Raw genomic sequence first — 20,799 nt, forward strand, 5'->3', positions numbered from 1 at the left:
CTCACCTGTGCCTCTGTGGCTTCTGGCACATTCACTGGTAGAGGTGAAAAGTCTTGTGCTTCCCAAGCTCCAGCAAACAGGTTTCTCAAATAATTGTGCAGAAACCTAGTAGACAACAGAGAACATGGTACACGAGATGTGGCCAAAACCACAGAAGAACCCCATAGGGGTTTTTTATTGCTCTAATTTATAGTGCTTACCAACTACCAAAAATACTCAAGAATCTAATAACAGTACAACCCTCCTTAGTTAGTATATGGAACTTGGTCAACAAATTACTGGATCTGGTCTCTCTCTTTCATGATATTACTGCACATTAATATTATATCTCCTGAAAGAACATTTTCTTACTAGATAGAAACCTATCTATCTGTCTGTCTGTCTCTCTATCTATGAATGAATGAATGAATGAATGAATGAATGAATGAATGAATGAATGAATGAATGAAATTAGAACTGCTCTCTGCACAGATACTTTCTGCTGGAGCTATTAACTGTGATTCTTGCCCCTTTTCATTTCTCTTCTTTTTCAGATTTAGGTTTATTTAATTTGAATAATTAGTTTTTGACTCTTTCTTAAATTATAGATGGCCTCTTTTTGATTTTTCTTATGTGTGTTTATTCATCTTTCATTTTTGTGGATTTTTTGAAGTTTGCTGGTGGTGATACCTGCTTTTTAGTTCTTTTTTTGATCTCTTTTTATCTTTTTTTTTCTTTTTCCTCGTTTATTTTTTAAAAAATTGAAGCGGTGGTCTCCAGTGTTTACCTTTGTGGATTACAAATAATAGTTGGCCTGGATTACAACTATTTGGCTGGATTATAAGCGTTGGATTGGTTCTCAATTTACAGTTTGGATACAATATTTCTGGTGGCTTACAAATAATAGTTGGCTTGGATTACAACTATTTGGTTGGGCTACAAGTGTTGGATCGGATTACAACTGTTTGATTGGAAACAGCTTGTTTTTTGGTCTGGCTTATTAAAATGGCATCTAAGACACCACCACCTCATCCTGCAAGTACACCATCAACATCCCCAAGTCTTGCAGAAAAGTTGGAAATAGCAGAAATTAAAAATATGTTTCAAACCTTGAGGGAAGAGATGAAATTTGTGAGAGCGGATGTGAATCAAGAGGTCAAAGAGAATATACATCAAATGAATGAAAATGTGAATCAAGTGAAAGTAGATATGAAAGAAATGAGAGAAATAATGGAGAAAAGCGAAAAGCAGATATAAAAGATGGAGGAAAAGGTGGAACGCTATGATTTAAAGATGGAGGAGTTGACAGCATCAAATAAAAAGACAAGAAAGGGCCTCAACCATTCTGAATTTTACTTGTGGCTTCAAAACATTCCAGAGGAAAGAGGAGAAAACTTACAGTATATTAAATAGTTTGTGAAATGCAATGGAAGAATACAAGGAAAAAATTCTGAATGATGATGTGAATTGTGTGAATACAAGATATGCTGCGCAGCGCAACTTGCCAAGCGAGGTTCATATGAGATTTACTAAAAAAATACGTAGAACTCAATTGCTGCAAAAATTGAGAACCACCACTCTTAAATATAGTGAAAAAGAAATTACAGTTTTGAAACAGATACCAAGAAAAATAAGAGATTTAAGAAGAGAATATCAATTCTTAACAAGAAAGCTTAATGAGAGAGAAATTAATTTTCACTGGTTGGTTCCAGAAGGTATCTTCTTGGTTTGGCAAGGTCAAAGATTCAGATTGGATACAGTGAACAAAGCAGAAATGTTCTATAAACAGAATTTCCAAGCAATCAGATGAAAGAGCCAGAGAGTGGAATTGAGAAAGAAAGATAAAGAATTGAAACAAAGAGTAGAAAGTTGACAGAATTAAGCGAAGATTATTTACTTGATATAGCGGGTGGAGGAGGAGATGTGGCACCAGGAGGATAAGCACAATCACTCTCAGAAGATTGGAAGACTTGGAAGAAACAAATGACTGTTTGAGAGCAAGGAGCAGAAAGACAGAGTAGTGAAGAGATCGGCTACAGAAAGGCTGAAGCCTTAATACAGGAAAATTAAACAGAATAAAACATGGATGAAAAACTTAAATGGATTTCAATAAATGTTAATGGACTTAATTCACCAAACAAGGGAAATCCTCCGGATTCACTCTGGATTGTATTTCTTCTACCCACAGGATGGTAGTTCGATTAAAAAAGGAGGCTGCAGAGGCTGCCCGCAGGGCCCAGGCTGCCATCTAGTGTGTCTTAAGCACTACATTCTCCGCCTTCTTATCCTCAGTGAAAAGTCAGTACTGCGGTGGTTTAAACAGAACTGGTTTATTCATTACGAGATAGAATACAAGCACTGGAACAGCAGTTTTCCGAATGAGGGCAACGGCTAATCCGTTGCCCTATTTATACTCTCTTAAAACGGCGGGCTTTCTTTAACTGACAACGATTTAACCTTCGCGGCTATTTTCTAAATAGCCGCGTCTTAACCAATCACAGAATTTCTGTGAATATTTTAAAACGAACACAATACCCCTCCCTCTTTAGATGAGACCATGATTACGTGTTAATCCACGTCACATAGTCCTGTAAGCGGATTGGCGGCTTTACAGATCTCTGGGACCTGCGCAGTTCATTTTGCTGGGAGCTGCTTGCCTGGACGGCCGGCTCCGTTGCTCCGCTAAGGCTAGTCTCTGACGGGCCTGGTTGCGATGATGCATTTTGATCTCCGCCGGCCGCCAGGGGCAACAGGCAGCCATCGCTGGAGTCTCGAAGTGGTTCTGGTAAGTCCTCTATTGGTTTTTCTATAGTAGGCAAAATGTCTGAGTTAGTTTTAATTCTTTTGCGTAGTTGATCGACATGCCGATGCCAACTGCGCCCATCTGTTAATATTATGATATATGTTTTTAACCCAGTTTTTTCTAATACCGTTCCTTCTTTCCATTTATCATTTGAATCATAGTCTTTAGCGTAAATTAAATCCCCAATTTTAAACTGTCTCTCGCTTTGTAATTTAACTTCTTTTTGGTCATTTTGGTAATTTGGGTGAATTCTGTCTAATTTAGAGCGGAGATTTCTGCCCATTAAAAGTTCTGCCGGGCTTTTGTTCGTGGACGCTGATGGCGTAATGTGCTGAATGGTTAGGAATTCATCGATTTGTTGTTGCCAATCTCCTAATGGTGCTTTGTTTAATGCTTCCTTTGTGGTTCTAACCATTCGTTCTGCTTGCCCATTCGCTTGGGGAAAATGAGGTGGAGTGAGCACATGTTTTATGCCCTGGTCTGCAAGAAATAGTTCCATTTGACGGGCTGTTAACTGGGGCCCGTTGTCAGAGACCAAAATGTCTGGGATGCCATGTGTGGCAAACATTTTCCTTAGTGCCTTTATGGTTGCGCTAGTAGTTGTAGATGCCATGAGTTCAATTTCCAGCCATTTGGAGTATGCATCTACAACTAGTAAAAAGGATTGGCCCCTGATTGGTCCCGCAAAGTCAATATGTATTCTGGACCAGGGCCCTCTTGGTGTTGGCCACTCTGATGGTGTGGCTTTTGGTGGGTTGGGTCTTGTTCTCTGGCAGGGTGCACAACCACCAACCCATGATTCTATGTCCCTGTCCAACCCAGGCCACCATAAATGACTTCTGGCAATAGTTTTCATTTTGACTATTCCTGGGTGACCTATATGCAATAACTGCAATGCTTGCTTCTGTAAGGATTTTGGAATAACAACCCTGTCTCCCCATAATATACAATCTTTTAACACATTTAATTCAAGCTGTCTGTTCTTAAAGGGTTGAAATTGATTTGATTGCTGTTCATTTGGCCATCCTTTTAATATCCATTGTTTAATGTGTTTTAAAATTGGGTCTACTTGTGTCTGATTGGCTATTTCTGTCGCTGTTAATAAATTTTGTTTACTAGTTTCAATTAATAAAATGCTTGAGGCAGGGGCAGGATCACTGACCAATTCTGTTTGGGGGCACCTGCTTAATGCATCGGCATTCCCTATATCTTTCCCCCCCCTGTGGATTAAAGTATAATTGTAAGCGGCAAGGAAAATAGCCCATCGAGTCATGCGAGGGGAGAGAAAGGCGGGAGTTTGTTTATTTCCCGCCAAAATGCCTAAAAGAGGTTTATGGTCTGTAATTAACGTAAAGGAGCGACCACAGAGGTAGTAATGAAATCGTTTAACTCCAGCCACAAGGGCTAGCGCCTCTTTGTCGAGTTGGGAATAATTTCTTTCAGCTGAAGAGAGAGTTTTAGAGTAATAGGCTATTGGGGCTTCTGTGCCGTCTGGAAAATTATGGCTGAGGACAGCTCCTATGCCGAACGGTGAAGCGTCGCAAGTTAAAGATAAAGGCATAGCTATATTATATTGTACTAAAACACTGTTGGATGAAAGTAAATTTTTTACTGCGGTAAAAGCGGCTTGTTCTTTTGGTCCCCACGTCCAGGCAGAGTCTTTCTTTAGAAGGTTATGTAGCGGTTCTGCCACCGTCGCTTTCTGTTTAAGAAAGACGGAATAAAAGTTAAGGAGTCCTAGGAATGCTTGCAAATCTGTCTTATTTGAGGGGGTGGGAGCATTTCTTATAGCATCAACTTTGTCATTTGTGGGGTGAATTCCAAATCTATCTATTGTAAAGCCCAAGAATTCTACATTGGGAACTGCCCAGGAACATTTGTCTGCTTTTAAATGGAGTCCTGTTTCTTTAAATTTAGTTAAAACGCGCCTGATTCTATCCCACAATTCTGATTTAGATGTGGCTGATATTAATACGTCGTCGAAATATGGGACGACCCCTGGGATATTATTTAAAATTCGTTCCATGAGACCTTGAAAGATGCCAGGGGCGGTAGAGACTCCAAACTGGAGCCGGGTGCATTTAAAGGCACCTCTGTGCGTTACAATCGTCTGGGCCTCAGAGGTGTTTTGATCAACGGGAAGCTGCTGATATGCCTGGGCCAGGTCCAACTTCACAAAGATGGACCCATTTCCTAATGTGTGCAAGAGTTGTTGCACGACTGGGATTGGGTAGGCATTATGCTGTAAGGCTTTATTTATTGTGGCTTTATAATCTGCGCAAATTCTAATAGATCCATCCGGTTTAACGGGGGTTACGATAGGAGTTTCCCATTTAGCATGATCAGTGGGAATCAAGATGCCCTGAGCTATTAATTTGTCCAATTGTTCATCCACTTTAGGCAAAAGTGGGATGGGAATTCTGCGGGGCTTTAGACGGATGGGAGAAATGTTTGGGTCCAAATTAAATGAAATGGGGCTGCCTGTATATTTACCCAGTGTGCTAGAAAAAACTTCGGGAAATTCTTTCAATAAGTCATTTGAGTCAAAAGAGTCACATACATTGTTAACCCCTGAAATTTCAATGCCTAGGGGTTGCAACCATCTAAGTCCCAATAATGTGTGTTTAGGACCGTCAACCACTATGAGAGGTAAAAACCCTTGAAACTTTTTAAAAGCAATTGGCACATTTAAACATCCTAATACTGGAATCTTATGTCCCTGAAAATCACTCAAACCCGGTTCCCAAGGTTCTAAGTCAGTCTCTTTTACACGAGGTAAATATAATTTAAGTTTTCCCCAAGGCATTATGGAATGTCCAATTCCATTTCGCAGGGACGGCCGTTGAGGAAAAGAGAAACAAATAGCTTGTTTTCCGCAGTGGGGAAATTGAAGTTTACAGAAGAAGGGCAGTTACCTCGTTGGTTTGAAGAGTGAGAGTTGTCAACCGGGCGGGAAACGTTGCGTGAAAACGGCGGTCGTCGATTCCGTGGTGAGAAGTACGGTCGTTGGTTTTGCGGATTTGCTGGAGTTGGGTTGGCGGCGCGGCAGACTTCAGCGATGTGGCCGCGGTGCTGGCAACAGCGACAATAGGCATCCTTGAAATGGCAGCGAAAACGTGGGTGATTTCCGTTGCAGCCGGCGCATCTGTCTGAACGGGGTGTCTCTTTGGCGTCGTGGTCGGAAGCTCTTCGGATTTGGAGGCAGGAGTCGTCTGGAGTGGTGGTTTCCAGGTGTTTCTCATCGGGAGAGCAGGCGTGCCAAGTCGATTCATCGGGGATGTGATGAACGGTTGATGTTGCGCGTTTAATCTCGGCAACAGATGTTTCAGATACCTCGGAGGCTTTTGCTGCCTTAAGAATGTCTTGGAGGGAGGCATCCTCATCTACTAGATATTTCTTCTGTAGTGTGATGTTGGTTAGTCCGAAAATGAGGCGGTCAATCAACTGTTCCTCCGGATCCTTGTATTTGCATTTTGGAAGGAGTGCGCGGAGGCGAGTAATGAAATCGTTGGTAGATTCTCCGTCCGCTTGCCGCATTTGTGCGAATTGGTGGCGGTATACGCGGACAGGAGTTGTCGGCTGGTAATGTGCGGTGAGTTTTGCTTGTAGAGCTGACCATGCGATGGTTTCCAAAGTGTCTGGGTCAACGAGCGTAGAGGCTAAGCTGTAGACTTCTGTGCCGCAATAAGCGAGGAATATAGCTTTCTTTCTCTCATCATCGGCATCATGTAGATTGCTCGCTTTGAGGAAAAATGTGAATTTGGACATGTACGAGGTCCAAGCTTCCGTTTCGGAGTTGAATACTGGCGGTGGTGGAGCCATGGCCGAGTTCATGGCTGCGTTCGCGGGAGTTCGACCTCCTCGTCGCCACTGAAAAGTCAGTACTCCGGTGGTTTAAACAGAACTGGTTTATTCATTACGAGATAGAATACAAGCACTGGAACAGCAGTTTTCCGAATGAGGGCAACGGCTAATCCGTTGCCCTATTTATACTCTCTTAAAACGGCGGGCTTTCTTTAACTTAACCAATCACAGAATTTCTGTGAATATTTTAAAACGAACACAACACTCAGCTTTTAGTCCATCTGATATTTCCGAAGGGACCAGGGCATTCGACACTAAGCTTGCCATCAGCTTGTCTATGGTTGGGGAGCCTAATAAGGCCTCCATCTCTTGACCATGTAGAATCTACGGTCTACTGTTTGATGGGCCTTGAGCAGCTGCTGGGTTCTCCCATGGTCTCTTTATGTTTTCCAGAAAGAGCTGGGATGATGGGATGTGTTTTGTTTCTTTCTTGGGGACTCTAAAAAATCTGCCCGTTGGGACAGTTTATGCGCTAGCTTCAGTCTGGTTCTCCTCCCTGGGCAGATCAATGGTCAGCTTAGCTTTATTAAGCAGGATCCGGAATAGGGAAGGTTTGAATAGGCCTGTAAAAACCGGTGGTTCTGGAGGCTGATCGTCCCCTGACAGGTCGTCCCGCGCATCGCTGCCAATGTTTCTGGGATCGTCCAATGATCCCAGTAGTGACTGAGGGGTTGGCGTCGCCCAAAGATCTCTAGCCCTCATAGGCGTAGCAGCTGTCGGCGCATATTGTTGGACACCAGCAGCTATCCCATGGGAGTAAACATTGGCAATTAGGTCTTGCAGGGCTGCCGGCATGTTTTGCCATGTGTCTTGAGTGTTTCTCAGGCCCGTAGCGGATGGTGTAAAAGTTGCTGACTGTATCTGGCTGTACTGTGATAGTGGGACCACTTGCGTGGGTGGTGGAAAGCTATGCCAGGCCGGAGCCTGCCTAGGAATGTTAAAGGCCTCAGCAGTTAAAGACGGCCCTGGTAGGAGGGAGCGCTCCGGAGACCAATCGCTTTCCGTTGCTGAGCCTGCTACCCTTAAAGTTGCAAACCTGGGGGAGGCTGGCAGTGGTGTGGGCCCTGAGGTAAAGTTGAGCTGTGTTGGGGGAGCTGCAGACGTTTGCTGCTTTCTGGATGCTTCTAATTTCTTCTCGAGAGCCCTTATTCTTTTCTCCGCCTCCCTGAGTGAAGCCCCCTGAGAGGATTTGGACTTTCTTTTGTCCGGTTGGGGTTTTTCCTTGGGAGTACTGGGTCTATTAGTAGCAGTAGACTCTCCCCCTGGATAGGATGATGGGTCTGACATCCTTATAATTCCCCCTTTTTTAACACTCACGATAGCGGAATCAGCAATTTTCCTGCACCACACCACCGATTGCCAAGTAAATGTCTGTTAAGCCCTTAGCACACCTGCGCATCTCCAGGGCAGATTGATTATTTGAGGCTATGAGCTCTACCTCGGCTCGATTCGCCTCCTCCCCTCGAGTAAACATGGCCGCTGGGATGTTGCCATGGGAACCACCGGGATTGTTAACTATGCCCAGTTCTTCTCGCCCTTTTGTTATGTAAAATGGCCGCTGCGCGTTGCCTGGGCAATCGTCGGGGCCTCTGAGGCATTCCTTCCTTTTCCCGCCTCGATATAGGAGTCCGCCAAGATTTGGCCCTGTTACAGGAGGACTGCCCCTCCCTTCATAGGAATTATCGGATCTTTGAAATGGTCATTTCCCCAGCTGGCAATCATCTCACGGCTTTCCATGTGTCTTCGGATATCAACCACCTCCTATTGTCCGGGTGTGACTGCGGAGGTCAGTGACCCGGTCGCCCTCGCTGGCCCTGATTAATCTGCCCATAAAGGGTACTCCAAATGGAATTAATGGAAGAGGGGCGGCAGCCGAGAGAGTGGTACCCCCGGAGGGTTTCTCCCTATGCTGCTAGGAGGAGAGCCCTGTTCCTGATATGACTAGGAACCTGTAATAAAAACAGAAAAGTAATATTCATTAAAAATAAACAGACTTACAAATTCACTAACAAATGTATTTTCTAAACAATACTTCGAATAGGAGAAAAACTCGAAAGACCCTTTACTGCGACTGAGTTTTTTTGACTGGGGGGCCAAGGGGCGGTGCCTGCCTAATATTTAAATAAAACTCAGTCCCTTCCAATCAGACTAGAGAATAACCCACATTGGAATCTCCTTGCAAGTGCATTGGAGAATATCATAAAGAGGAAGAAAAGGAGATATTATAAAAAATTATATAAACAAGAAATAATTGATGAAAAAAGATATGTCAATATTTAGAGAAGGTAAACCTACAGAATACTATAAAGAAACATTTGATAGTAAAATTACGATGATGGAATTGTCAGAAGCTATCAAAAAACAGAAAAATGGAAAGGTTCTGGGACCGGATGGTCTACCAGCTGAAGTATATAAAACTTTTGAGGAAACATTTGCTTTACTAATGTTGGAATTATTCAATGAAGTTATATCAGAAGCTAAAATTCCGGATTCCTGGACAGAGGCTTATATATTTTTGATGGATCCAGAAGGTTTTCAAAGGGTGCTTGGGATTTTGCCGGATTCACTTGTACACAGTTCGGCAGAGTCTCTTGCTGCAGCCTGGAATATGGCTGCGACAGAGGCTGTAGATTGAATTGCGCCTTTGCGACCTCTCTGTGGCAACAGACCCAGGAGATCTCCTTGGTTTACCGAGGAGCTCCGGGGAATGAAACGCCAGAAGTCTGGAGAAGCTTTGGAGAAAGACCAGATCTGAATCTGACCAAACACTTGTAAATGCTCATATGAAGATTTACAAAGTGGCGATGAGGTCGACAAGACGTGCTTACGTCAGCCTGATTGCGTCTGCAGAATCCCACCCGGCTGCCCTGCTTAGGGTGACTCACTCCCTCCTTAATCAGGGGGGAGTTGGAGAGCCCTTGCAGTGTAGTGCTGAGGACTTTAACAAGTTTTCCACAGATAAAATCGCTAGATCCGGACTGATCTTGACTCCAAAGTGCAGAGCCGGCTGACAACGAGTCAGTTGAGGTGACAGAGGCTCGTCTTAATCCACCTGTTTGGAGCGAGTTTGACCTGTGATACCTGGATAAAGTGGACAAGGCCATTGGAGTTGTGAGTTCTGCCACCTGTTTGCTGGACCCGTGTCCCTCCTGGCTGGTTTCGGCCAGCAGGGAGGTGACATGGAGCTAGGTCCAGGAGATTACCAATGCTTCTTTGAGAGATGGGTCCTTCCCGGATCCCTACGAGAAGGCACTTGTGCGCCCCCTCCTCAAGAAGACTTCCCTGGACCGAGCCGTATTTAATAACTATTGTCCTGTCTCCAATGAGAAGATGGTGTCGCTCCAGCTCCAACAGTCCTTGGAAGAAGCTGATTATCTAGGACCTCAACAGTCAGGATTCAGACCCAACTACAGCACAGAAACTGCTTTGGTCACGCTGATGGATCATCTCTGGTCGGCCTGGGACAGGGGTTTATCCTCTGTCCTGGTGCTTCTTGACCTCTCAGCGGCTTTTGATACCATGCGCCAACTGGAGGGGTTGGGATTGGGAGGCACCGTTTTAAGGTGGTTCTCCTCCTACCTCTCTGGTTGGTTGCAGTCAGTGTTAGCGGGGGGTCAGAGGTTGACTCCTAGGTCCCTACCATGTGGGGTTCCGCAGGGGTCAGTCCTCTCCCCCCTGCTGTTGAATATCTACATGAAACCATTGGGTGAGATCATCCAAGGACATGGGATGAGTTACCATCAGTACGCTGATGATACTCAGCTGTACATCTCCACCCTGTGTCCTCTCAGCGAAGCAGTGGAAGTGATGTGCCAGTGTCTGGAGGCTGTCAGGGTCTGGATGGGTGCCAACAGGCTCAGGCTCAATCCAAGCAAGACGGAGTGGCTGTGAGTACTGCCTCCCAAGGACACGTCCATCTGTCTGTCCATTATCTGGGGGAGAATTACTGACCCCCTCAAAGAGGGTTCCCAACTTGGGTGTCCTCCTCGATCCACAGCTGACTTTAGAACACCATCTTTCGGCTATGGCGAGGGGGGCATTTGCCTGGGTCCACCGGGTGCACCAGTTATGGTCCTCTTTGGACAGGGAGTGTTTGCTCATGGTCACTCATGCCCTTATCATCTCGAGGTTCGACTACTGCAATGCTCTCTACATGGGGCTACCTTTGAAGAGTGTTTGGAAACTTCAGATCGTTCAAAATGCAGCCACGCGAGCGGTTATGGGCCTTCCAAGACATGCCCATAATTTGTCATCACTCCGCGGACTGCATTGGCTGCCAATCTGTTTCTGGACACAATTCAAAGTGTTGGTTATGACCTATAAAACCCTACATGGCATAGGAACGGACTATCTCTGCTGCACAAATCCTGGCAATTGGTGAGGTCTCACAGAGTTGGTCTCCTTAGAGTCCTGTCGACCAAATAATGTCAGCTGGCAAGACCTAAGGGAAGAGCCTTCTCTGTGGGGGCCCCAGCCCTCTGGAATCAGCTCCTCCCAGAGATTCGCACTGCCTCCACCCTTCCTTGCCTTCCAAAAGAGTTTAAAAACTCATCTTGGTCGCCAGGCCTGGGGTTACTAGATCTTCCCCCTGACCAATGAATGTTTTTAGTATGATTTGTTGAATGAATATTAATGGAAGTTTTTAAAATTAGAATTTTTAAAATTGTTTTTATGTATATTAATTGCATTGATTTACTACTGTTTCTTTGTATATGCTGTGAGCTGCCCTGAGTCCTTGGAGAGGAGTGGCATACAAATCCAATTAAATAAATAAATAAATACCAAAAGAAGGAACAGATATTTTGAAAATGAAGAATTATAGACCAATATCACTTCTAAATGTTGACTATTAAATATTTGTTACAATAATAGCTAATAGGCTTAAAGATATTTGAATGAATTTATTCATATTGATCAAAAGACAAATAAGAGACAATATGCGGATAATTCTTAATACTATAGAGTATTATGAACAACATCCAGAGAAACAAAGGGCATTGATGGATGCACAAAAAGCATCTGACAATGTAAACTGGCAATTTCTGTATAGACAGCTACAATATATAAACTTTGGAACGGAAACTTTTACATGTTGTAGAAGCAATATATGATAAACAAATGGCAAGGATATTGATAAATGGAGAAATGACTGCAAAAGTGGATATTACCTAAAGGAACAAGACAAGGGTGTCCATTGTCACTCCTGTTATTTATTTTGACATTGGAAGTATTAAATAGAAATGTAAGAGCAGACAAGGAGATTACAGGACTTAAAATAGTAGAAGAAGAATATAAACTATAAGTGTGGGTTATGACCTATAAAGCCCTTCACGGCACTGGACCAGAATATTCTTTGTGGCGGCCCCGACCTTAAAACCCACCTCTGCCATCAGGCATGGAGGAACTGAGATATCTCCCCTTGCCTATGTAGTTTTATGTATGGTATGTTTGTGTGTATGCTTTTATATATAATGGGTTTTTTTAGGTTTTTAATGTAAATTGTTATTTTAGACCTCAATAATAGATTTGTTATCGTATATTGTTTTTATCATTGCTGTGAGCCGCCCGGAGTCTGTGGAGAGGGCGGAAATCAAATAAAATAAAATAAAATCTCAAATCAAATCAATCAAATCAAATCAATCAAATCAAATCAATCAAATCAAATCAATCAAATCAAAATCAAATATAAATCAAATCAAATCAAAATCAAATCAAAAAATAAATATCCCCGAGACCGCCTTCTGCCGCATGAATCCCAGCGACCAGTTAGGTCCCACAGAGTTGGCCTTCTCTGGGTCCCGTCGACTAAACAATGTTGTCTGGCAGGACCCAGGGGAAGAGCCTTCTCTGTGGCGGCCCCGATCCTCTGGAACCAATTCCCTCCAGAGATTACGATTGCCTCCACCCTCCTTGCATTTCGCAAACTCCTTAAAACCCATGTCTGCCATCAGGCATGGGGAAATTGATTCCCCCTGGGATGTTTCTGCTTTACGTATGGTGTGTATGAGATGTATGATTGTTTTTTATATTAAGGGTTTTAAAAAATTTTTCACTATTGGATTTGTACGGTTTTGTTGTTGTGAGCAGCTCCGAGTCTCCGGAGAGTGGCGGCATACAAATCTAATAAATAAATAAATAAATAAATAAATAAATAAATAAATAAATAAATAAATAAATAAATAAATAAATAAATAAATTTGTAGATGATTTAGTCTTCATACTTGCGGACCCGATTACATCGGGCCCAAAACTTTTATCACAAATGGAAAGTTATGGAGAAGTTGCTGATCTTAAAATTAACAAAGACAAGACAAATTTGATCATAAAAAACATGACAAAGACTCAAAAAATGGAACTTAGAGGACTTTTGAATATACAGATTGCGAAAGAAGTAAGATATTTGGGGATCCAGATGTCCGCAAGATGTTCCTCATTAAAGGAAGATAATTATATAAACATGAAGAAACAGATTGAAAAGGACTTGGAGAAATGGAAAACTCTACAGCTATCTTTGATGGGTAGAATTGACTTCCAGGTGGCAACGGCGCTGCGATGGGAGGCAGGGGACAGAGCTCCATCCCTGAACCTCCTTTTTCTACCTGGAGGTTGCGATTTCACAGTTTGATCAGACTTGGAGGCACCATTGCCTGTAAGCTGCGTGCGCGCGTGCGCGCGCCCCCCCAGATACCCCGCATACGCCCTTTTCCATGGGCGCACGCTCCACATCCCCCTGCCAGCCCACGGGGGGGGGGGGCAGAGGTGGGGAGGTGCGGCAGTAGAAGGAAAGGGAGCTGCGGCCGCCCCTGCCTCCCCACGGTGCCTCCGGCCAAACGCGCCCCTGGCTTCTCAGCCCTGCCCCCCCACCCGCCCGCTCCGCCCCCTCTCCTCCTCCGCCGCCTCCTGCCTTGGGCTCGACTTCTCTCATCGCGGTGGTGGCTGCGGGACGAAAGCGCTGCCAGCCAGCCAGGGGCCTGCGAGAGAGGGCTTTCTCCGCAGGCTTCAGGAATGCCTGCCCTGCCCCTCTCGCAGCCCCTTCGCTGGGAGCGCTTTCGTCCCAGACTTCCAGCAAGGGGGCTGCAGTAGAGGCAGGGCAAGCGTTCCTGAAGCGCTCAGAGAAAGCGCTCTCGCATCCCCTTTGCCGCCTCACAGCTGATCACCCTGCCGCCGCCCCAGGGCTACTGCCCAATGCCGCTGCTAAGAGAGAGAGAGAAAGGGGGGGAGAGAGAGATAGCAAGAGAGAGAAGAGAAAGAAAGCAAGAGAGAGAGAGAAAGAAAACGAAAGAGAGAGATGAAAGGGGGGGAGAGCTAGCAAGAGAGAGAAGAGAAAGAAAGCAAGAGAGATAGAAAGAAAGAGTGAGAGAGAAAGAAAGCAATAGAGAGAAAACAAAAGGCAACGCGCGAGTCTCGGATTCCGAGGGAAGAGGATGAGGCGATCGGCCGAGAGGTGCCTTAGTTAGGCTCGCTCGGTCGTGTGGGTTTTTTTTGGGGGGGGGGTGGATTACTGAACTCGAAAGGGACCGTCAGATGGCCGGACTAGACGGGATGCTGTGGCGCCCCCCCCCCAGCCTCTTCCTTGGCGTAGAAGCGAGCGAAATGCTCCTTGGAAAGAAAGTGGAAGAAAGTAGAAAGAGGGAGAGAAGATACATGGAGGGAGGGAAAGAAGAGGAGGAGAGGAGGAGGAAGAAAGCAGGAAGGGGGGGAGAACGATAGAGGTGGGGAGTGCAAAAGGCAGCCTGAAGACATGGAATGGAAAAGGGATGCCAGCTTACGATTGATTGATTGAAAATGTGTGTATGTGTATATCATAGATGATCTCAAGGTATGTGTATATCTATGGGTGGATGGAGTTTGTGGAGAATTTTTTTTAAAAAAAAAGCTCCTTTGGTTGTGATTGCTGGTTGTTCCTCCTAACTTCCAAAAGTGCTGTTTTTTGTTTGGTTTTGAAGATAGTGTTTATAGATGCAGGAAGGACAGTTGGAAGGCAAGAAAGGAAAAACGCTATTTTATTTTTTTTTGCTTCAGTTCCCATTCAAACACACAGACACGCACACAGACACTATTTTGACCGTCCCCAAGTCAGCCTGCAATGAAATCCCGTGTTAGCCCTCCCTACGTTTCAAGGAAACCTTGGCCGGGCAGTTTCTCCTGCCACCTTTGTCCGTCTTCGGCAGCGCCCTGGACTCGTTCGCCCATCGTGTTTAAACTTGTTTAGGAAAGTTGCATTTCCGTCTTTGTTGCATCCTTGTCTTTTCTCTTCTCCTCCCTCCCCAGCTGCTGAATTACCTTTATAAACTTTCTCTGTTCCCTTAAATTGAAAAGGGGTGTATGTGAGAGAAAGAGGGAGAGAGAGAAAGAGAGAGAGAGCAAGAGGGAGAGAGAGAAAGAGAGAGAAATGACTCTTGATTTGAAGCATGTGGTAAAAAGCACCCAAATAATAACAGAGAAAAAAACCCCGAGCCGTGTGTGTGTGTGTGTGTGTGTGTGTGTGTGTGAACTCTTGAACCATTTCCAATAGCTCACCTGTTATTGGAAATGGTTCAAGAGTTCACACACACACACACACACACACACACACACACACAAGGGGGGAGGAGACAGGGATGGAAAAAGAGGAGAAGATAGTAATAAAATAGATTTTGGTTTCGTTTTATTATTAATTTCTTTTAATAAAAAAAGAAGGCAATTTTTTTCTTATTTATTTATTTATTTATTCTTCTATGCTGCCCAGTCCCAAAGGGACTGTCGCTCAGACACTATACTTTTCCGCCCACACCGAAAAAAAATTAGAGGGAACATTGCTCGGAGCGTCTGATCAGAGAACAGGGGGTATCCTGGAGTCCGAGAGGCAGATCGCCACTGCCTTGAAGGGAAGGGATCGCCCCGCAGCTACAGGGAAGAAGAACTGGACACTAGCCATGGCAGGCGTCCAGCCATAGCAGCACGATCACAAAGGAGGAAGGGAAAAAATAGTTTAAACAGAAGTTGAATGGAGTAAAAAGATCATCAGAGGAAAAGAAAAGGTAAAAAAGAAAAAAGAATCCATGAGATAAGTTTAAAAAAAAAAAATTGAAGGTTAAGGTGAATGTGAGAAGTTGTCAGATTTAAAAGCCAGAGCGAGTGGAAATTTACAAACCGGAACTTATATTTTGCCGCGATTTAATATTAAGAACAATAAGAACAAAATATTAACATTAACGTTTTAAACTCCAACGGTCCTACTTCTGGAAAGAGTATTTTTTTATGCAGGATCTGAGTGATTAGTAGCTGGATTTAGACAAGACAGAATTGATGAGATCAGGGCGGTTGTTCTTGTGCACATGACAATGATGCCCTTATCGATTTAAAGAGACAGTGTAAAAGAGGTTTGTAATACAGAAGAGAAAAGAGAAAGAAAGGGCTAAAATAACACAGCGGAACTGAACAATTGTCTTTGAGGCTATAGAAACATAGAAACATAGAAGTCTGACGGCAGAAAAAGACCTCATGGTCCATCTAGTCTGCCCTTATACTATTTTCTGTATTTTATCTTAGGATGGATATATGTTTATCCCAGGCATGTTTAAATTCAGTTACTGTGGATTTATCTACCACGTCTGCTGGAAGTTTGTTCCAAGGATCTACTACTCTTTCAGTAAAATAATATTTTCTCATGTTGCTTTTGATCTTTCCCCCAACTAACTTCAGATTGTGTCCCCTTGTTCTTGTGTTCACTTTCCTATTAAAAACACTTCCCTCCTGGACCTTATTTAACCCTTTAATATATTTAAATGTTTCGATCATGTCCCCCCTTTTCCTTCTGTCCTCCAGACTATACAGATGGAGTTCATGAAGTCTTTCCTGATACGTTTTATGCTTAAGACCTTCCACCATTCTTGTAGCCCGTCTTTGGACCCGTTCAATTTTGTCAATATCTTTTTGTAGGTGAGGTCTCCAGAACTGAACACAGTATTCCAAATGTGGTCTCACCAGCATTCTATATAGTGGGATCATAATCTCCCTCTTCCTGCTTGTTATACCTCTAGCTATGCAGCCAAGCATCCTACTTGCTTTCCCTACCGCCTGACTGCACTGTTCACCCATTTTGAGACTGTCAGAAATCACTACCCCTAAATCCTTTTCTTTTGAAGTATTTGCCAACACAGAACTGCCAATACAATACTCAGATTGAGGATTCCTTTTCCCCAAGTGCATTATTTTACATTTGGAAACATTAAACTGCAGTTTCCATTGCTTAGACCATTTATCTAGTAAAGCTAAATCATTTACCATATTACAGACGCCTCCAGGAATATCAACCCTATTGCACACTTTAGAGTCATCGGCAAATAGGCAAACCTTCCCTACCAAACCTTTCCCTATGTCACTCACAAATATATTAAAAAGAATAGGACCCAGAACAGACCCTTGTGGCACACCGCTTGTAACCTGACTCTGCTCAGAATACTCGCCATTAACAATAACTCTCTGATGTCTACGCTTCAGCCAGCTGCAAATCCATTGAACTATCCAGGGATTAAGTCCAATCTTCACTAATCTATCTATCAGCTCTTTATGTGGAACCGTATCAAAGGCTTTGCTGAAGTCCAGGTAGGCAATATCCACGGCACCACCTTCATCCAACACCTTTGTGACATAGTCAAAGAAATCAATGAGATTAGTCTGACATGATTTGCCTTCAGTAAAGCCATGCTGATTTGGGTCCAATAAGTTATTGTTTTTTAGGTGCTGATTTATCCTCTTTTTGAGTAGAGTCTCCATCATTTTAACTACAACTGATGTCAAGCTAACTGGCCTGTAGTTACCAGCTTCTTCTCTACTGCCCTTCTTGTGAATAGGCACAACACTGGCCATTCTCCAGTCCTCAGGAACTTCTCCTGTTAACAAGGATTGGTTAAACAAATCAGTCAGGGGGGTAGTAATGACAGATCTGAGTTCTTTAAGAACTCTGGGGTGGATGCCATCTGGACCCATTGCCTTATTTATCTTTAATCGTTCAAGTTCTTCTAAGACATCGGCTTCTAAGATCACTGGAGCTGAATCCGTACAGCTGGAAGCAATGCTATATCCCTCTATAGTATTATTTTGTAAGGTGTCTTTTGAGAAAACTGAACAGAAGTAGCTATTGAAATGGTCAGCGATCTCCTTATTCCCATTAATGCATGTATTATTCCCGGTACTAAGCTTCGTGATGCCGCAGTTTTTCTTCTTCTTATCACTAGTTCTGTTATTTGTGCTATACATTTTTGAGACTCTAATTGTATGACGTGATTGGATTTATGAATTTTGGATTAGCTGGCAAAAATCTGATTGTATTGGACTAGTTGGCGAAAATTGGATTGCACCTTTGGATTGGACTAATTACGATCTCTGGAATACTTGGTGAAAATTGGACTATACTTCTATTTTGGACTAAACATAGGAATCATCACTTTTCAAACTTTATTTGGACTACTCCTGATTTATTTGGACTTTTCCTGATTTATTGACTACTTGACCAATTTATGGACTAAAAAGGATTGGACAGAAATTTATGGACTAAGAAGGACTGGACAGAAATTATAGCTTAAGTATATTTGGAAGATTTTTTTTCTCCCCTCCACATTATTCTCTTTTTCCCTCTGATTATTTTTATGAATAGAATGAATTGCTAAACTTGCATTTATTCCCTCTCCTGGTTTGGTGAACCCTGTTTGGTGAACATATGATATGTTCTTGTCTTGTTGTTATTATTACCTTTTTGCCTTAGACATTTGATTACTATTAACATTGACTAATTAATTAAGTATTAATTAATTAAGTAACTAAATAACTAATAATACACCAAGATTTGATTTTAAGCAGTAGATTGAGAGAACACAAAGACACCAAGAAATATTACAAATAGATATGTCGGGAGATACAAAAATATTTTCTGTTAACGTGAATGGACTAAACAATCCAAGAAAAAGAAACCGAATATTTGCTAAATTCAAGAAACAAAGAGTGAAAATAATTATCCTTCAAGAAGTACATATTAAAAAATCTAATAGAAAACTATTATGGAACCCAAAATTAGGTAAAATTTATACTAGCCTATCGGACCAGAAGAAAAGAGGAGTAGCAGTGTATATAGATGAAACAATAGATTCAAAACAATTATAGAGTGACCAGGATGGCAGAATATTAATACTACATTTGAAACTAGACTTGGAACCTCTCGTCATCGTGTCCATCTATGCACTCAATGAAAATCAAAAAGAATTTTTCAGAAAATTACATGATAAAATAACAGAACTAGTGATTGAGAACATGATTTTGATTGGCGACGTCAATGCTATTTCCAATAGTACAATGGACTATTCTGACAAGAAGAAGGAAAAGAAAAAGAAAACTATTTTACCAACGACATTCTGGAAAATGAATACAGAATTATCATTGAAAGATATTTGGGGGGAACAATATCCATTAACAAAGCAGTACACTTTTTACTCAAATCCCCACAAAATTTGGACCACAATAGATATGGCTTGGGCATCCACACGCACTTCCAAATACATAAAGGACATTGAAATATAAAAAAATAGTTGGGCAGACCACAATCCACTGGTAATTCTCTGGAAGGGAATTAAGAAATAAAGTAACTGGCAAATGAACCGAAACATTTTAAGAGATCCTCAATACTTGGAGTGGACAGAAAGAGAAATAGAAGTCTTTTTTTTAAATAAATAAAAATGCAGAAACATCCCCACAAAATTTATGGGACACGGCCAAGGTCTATATACGGGGTCTGACGATCTCTTACACAGCCCCCCCCCCAAAAAAAATAAAGAGAAAAATAAACATTATCAACAATTAGAGCAAAAATTAAAAGAATCCAAAACCGAACTACAAAGAGACCCGCATGATAGTAAAGCCAAAGGGAAAATGGATTTGATAAAACATAAAATAAACTTGATTGAACAAGAACAAATAGCCGAAAAAAGTAAAAGGACAAAACAGGAGTATTTTGAATACACAAATAAACCGGGGCGTTGGTTAGCCTATAAGTTGAGAAAACAAAAATAATCCAAAATGATAAATAAACTAGAAGATAGTAATGATGTACTAATATATAGAACAGATGAAAAGAAGGAAATAGTGGTGGAATTTTAGAAAAATGTATATCAACAGGAAGAAATAAAATACGACATTTCTAAATTTTCCACCTCTATGAGAGGAACAACAACAGAGGCTTAATGCATCATTTACCATGGCAGAATTACAACAGATAGTTAAAAATAAAAAAAATAACAAAGCCACTGTGTCAGCATTCTAAATAGCATCTGAGAAATAAACCAAGTCCCAGTCCAATTCTCTCAATCAGAGCTTGATTTATTAACAGAATCATGTTAGCTACGCTATTGTCATCTTACATCCCCCACACCCACAAGTTCATCACGAGAGCCAGTCTGTGTGCAGGGGCTTATCAACTTCCTCTTCTCTTCAGTTTAGGTAGAAAAAACGGTGGCCTTGGCTTGGAGAAAGGAATCTTTGGTTGTGTGTAGTAACTTTCCCCTCTGACTACTCACTACCCCTCCCATCCCCCCTTGTGTTGTGTCAGGCTGAACTCTCTAACTCCACATGAAGACTTCGGCCTGACAGGTGGCCCCCCTTCACAATGAACCATCTCCTGGAAAATTAGAATAAACACATAGGGGTTAGTATCAGTTAAGACATTTCGATTTAGTTGGGTAAGTTTCATGAAACCGCTTAATTAATCTATCAGCTTTGACATCCCGGCTCTTAACCCAGGTTGCTTCCGACTGGGGATAACCTTTCCAATGAATCAGGTACTGCAGTTTGCCTCGGAAAATGCAGGAATCTAAAAAAAATTTGACTTCATAGTGAGTCTCCCCCTGAATCACTAGGGGGGAGGAGGCGGCTGTGCACATGGCCTAATGTTGGACCCAATCACAGGCTTTAGCAGGCTGCAGTGAAATACGGGATGAATCCTCCCTAGGATTCTAGGCAATGCGAGCTGCACCGTGACTGGGTTGATTACTTTTATAATTGGGAAAAGGCCTAAAAATTTTGGACCTAATTTTTTGCTAGGCAGCCTTAGCTGGATGTATTTTGTTGACAGGAAAACTTTATCTCCCGCTTTAAAAGGGGGTTGAGGAAATCGGTGTTTATCC

The 20,799-nt window shown here is 42.6% G+C and overlaps 1 protein-coding gene across 6 annotated transcripts in view; it reads right to left on the bottom strand.

The window, feature by feature from the left end:
- The window catches only part of ILVBL (ilvB acetolactate synthase like), a 299,349-nt gene that overhangs the window by 74,918 nt on the left and 203,632 nt on the right, over positions 1 to 20,799 (bottom strand). For all 6 annotated transcript variants that reach the window (XM_070741655.1, XM_070741653.1, XM_070741651.1 and 3 more), the window contains one exon: positions 6 to 105. In XM_070741655.1, the coding sequence (XP_070597756.1) occupies positions 6 to 105 (100 nt within the window). The remainder of the gene's footprint in view (positions 1 to 5; positions 106 to 20,799) is intronic.

The sequence above is a fragment of the Erythrolamprus reginae genome, chromosome 2, assembly GCF_031021105.1.
Source record: "Erythrolamprus reginae isolate rEryReg1 chromosome 2, rEryReg1.hap1, whole genome shotgun sequence".
Lineage (NCBI taxonomy): Eukaryota > Metazoa > Chordata > Lepidosauria > Squamata > Dipsadidae > Erythrolamprus > Erythrolamprus reginae.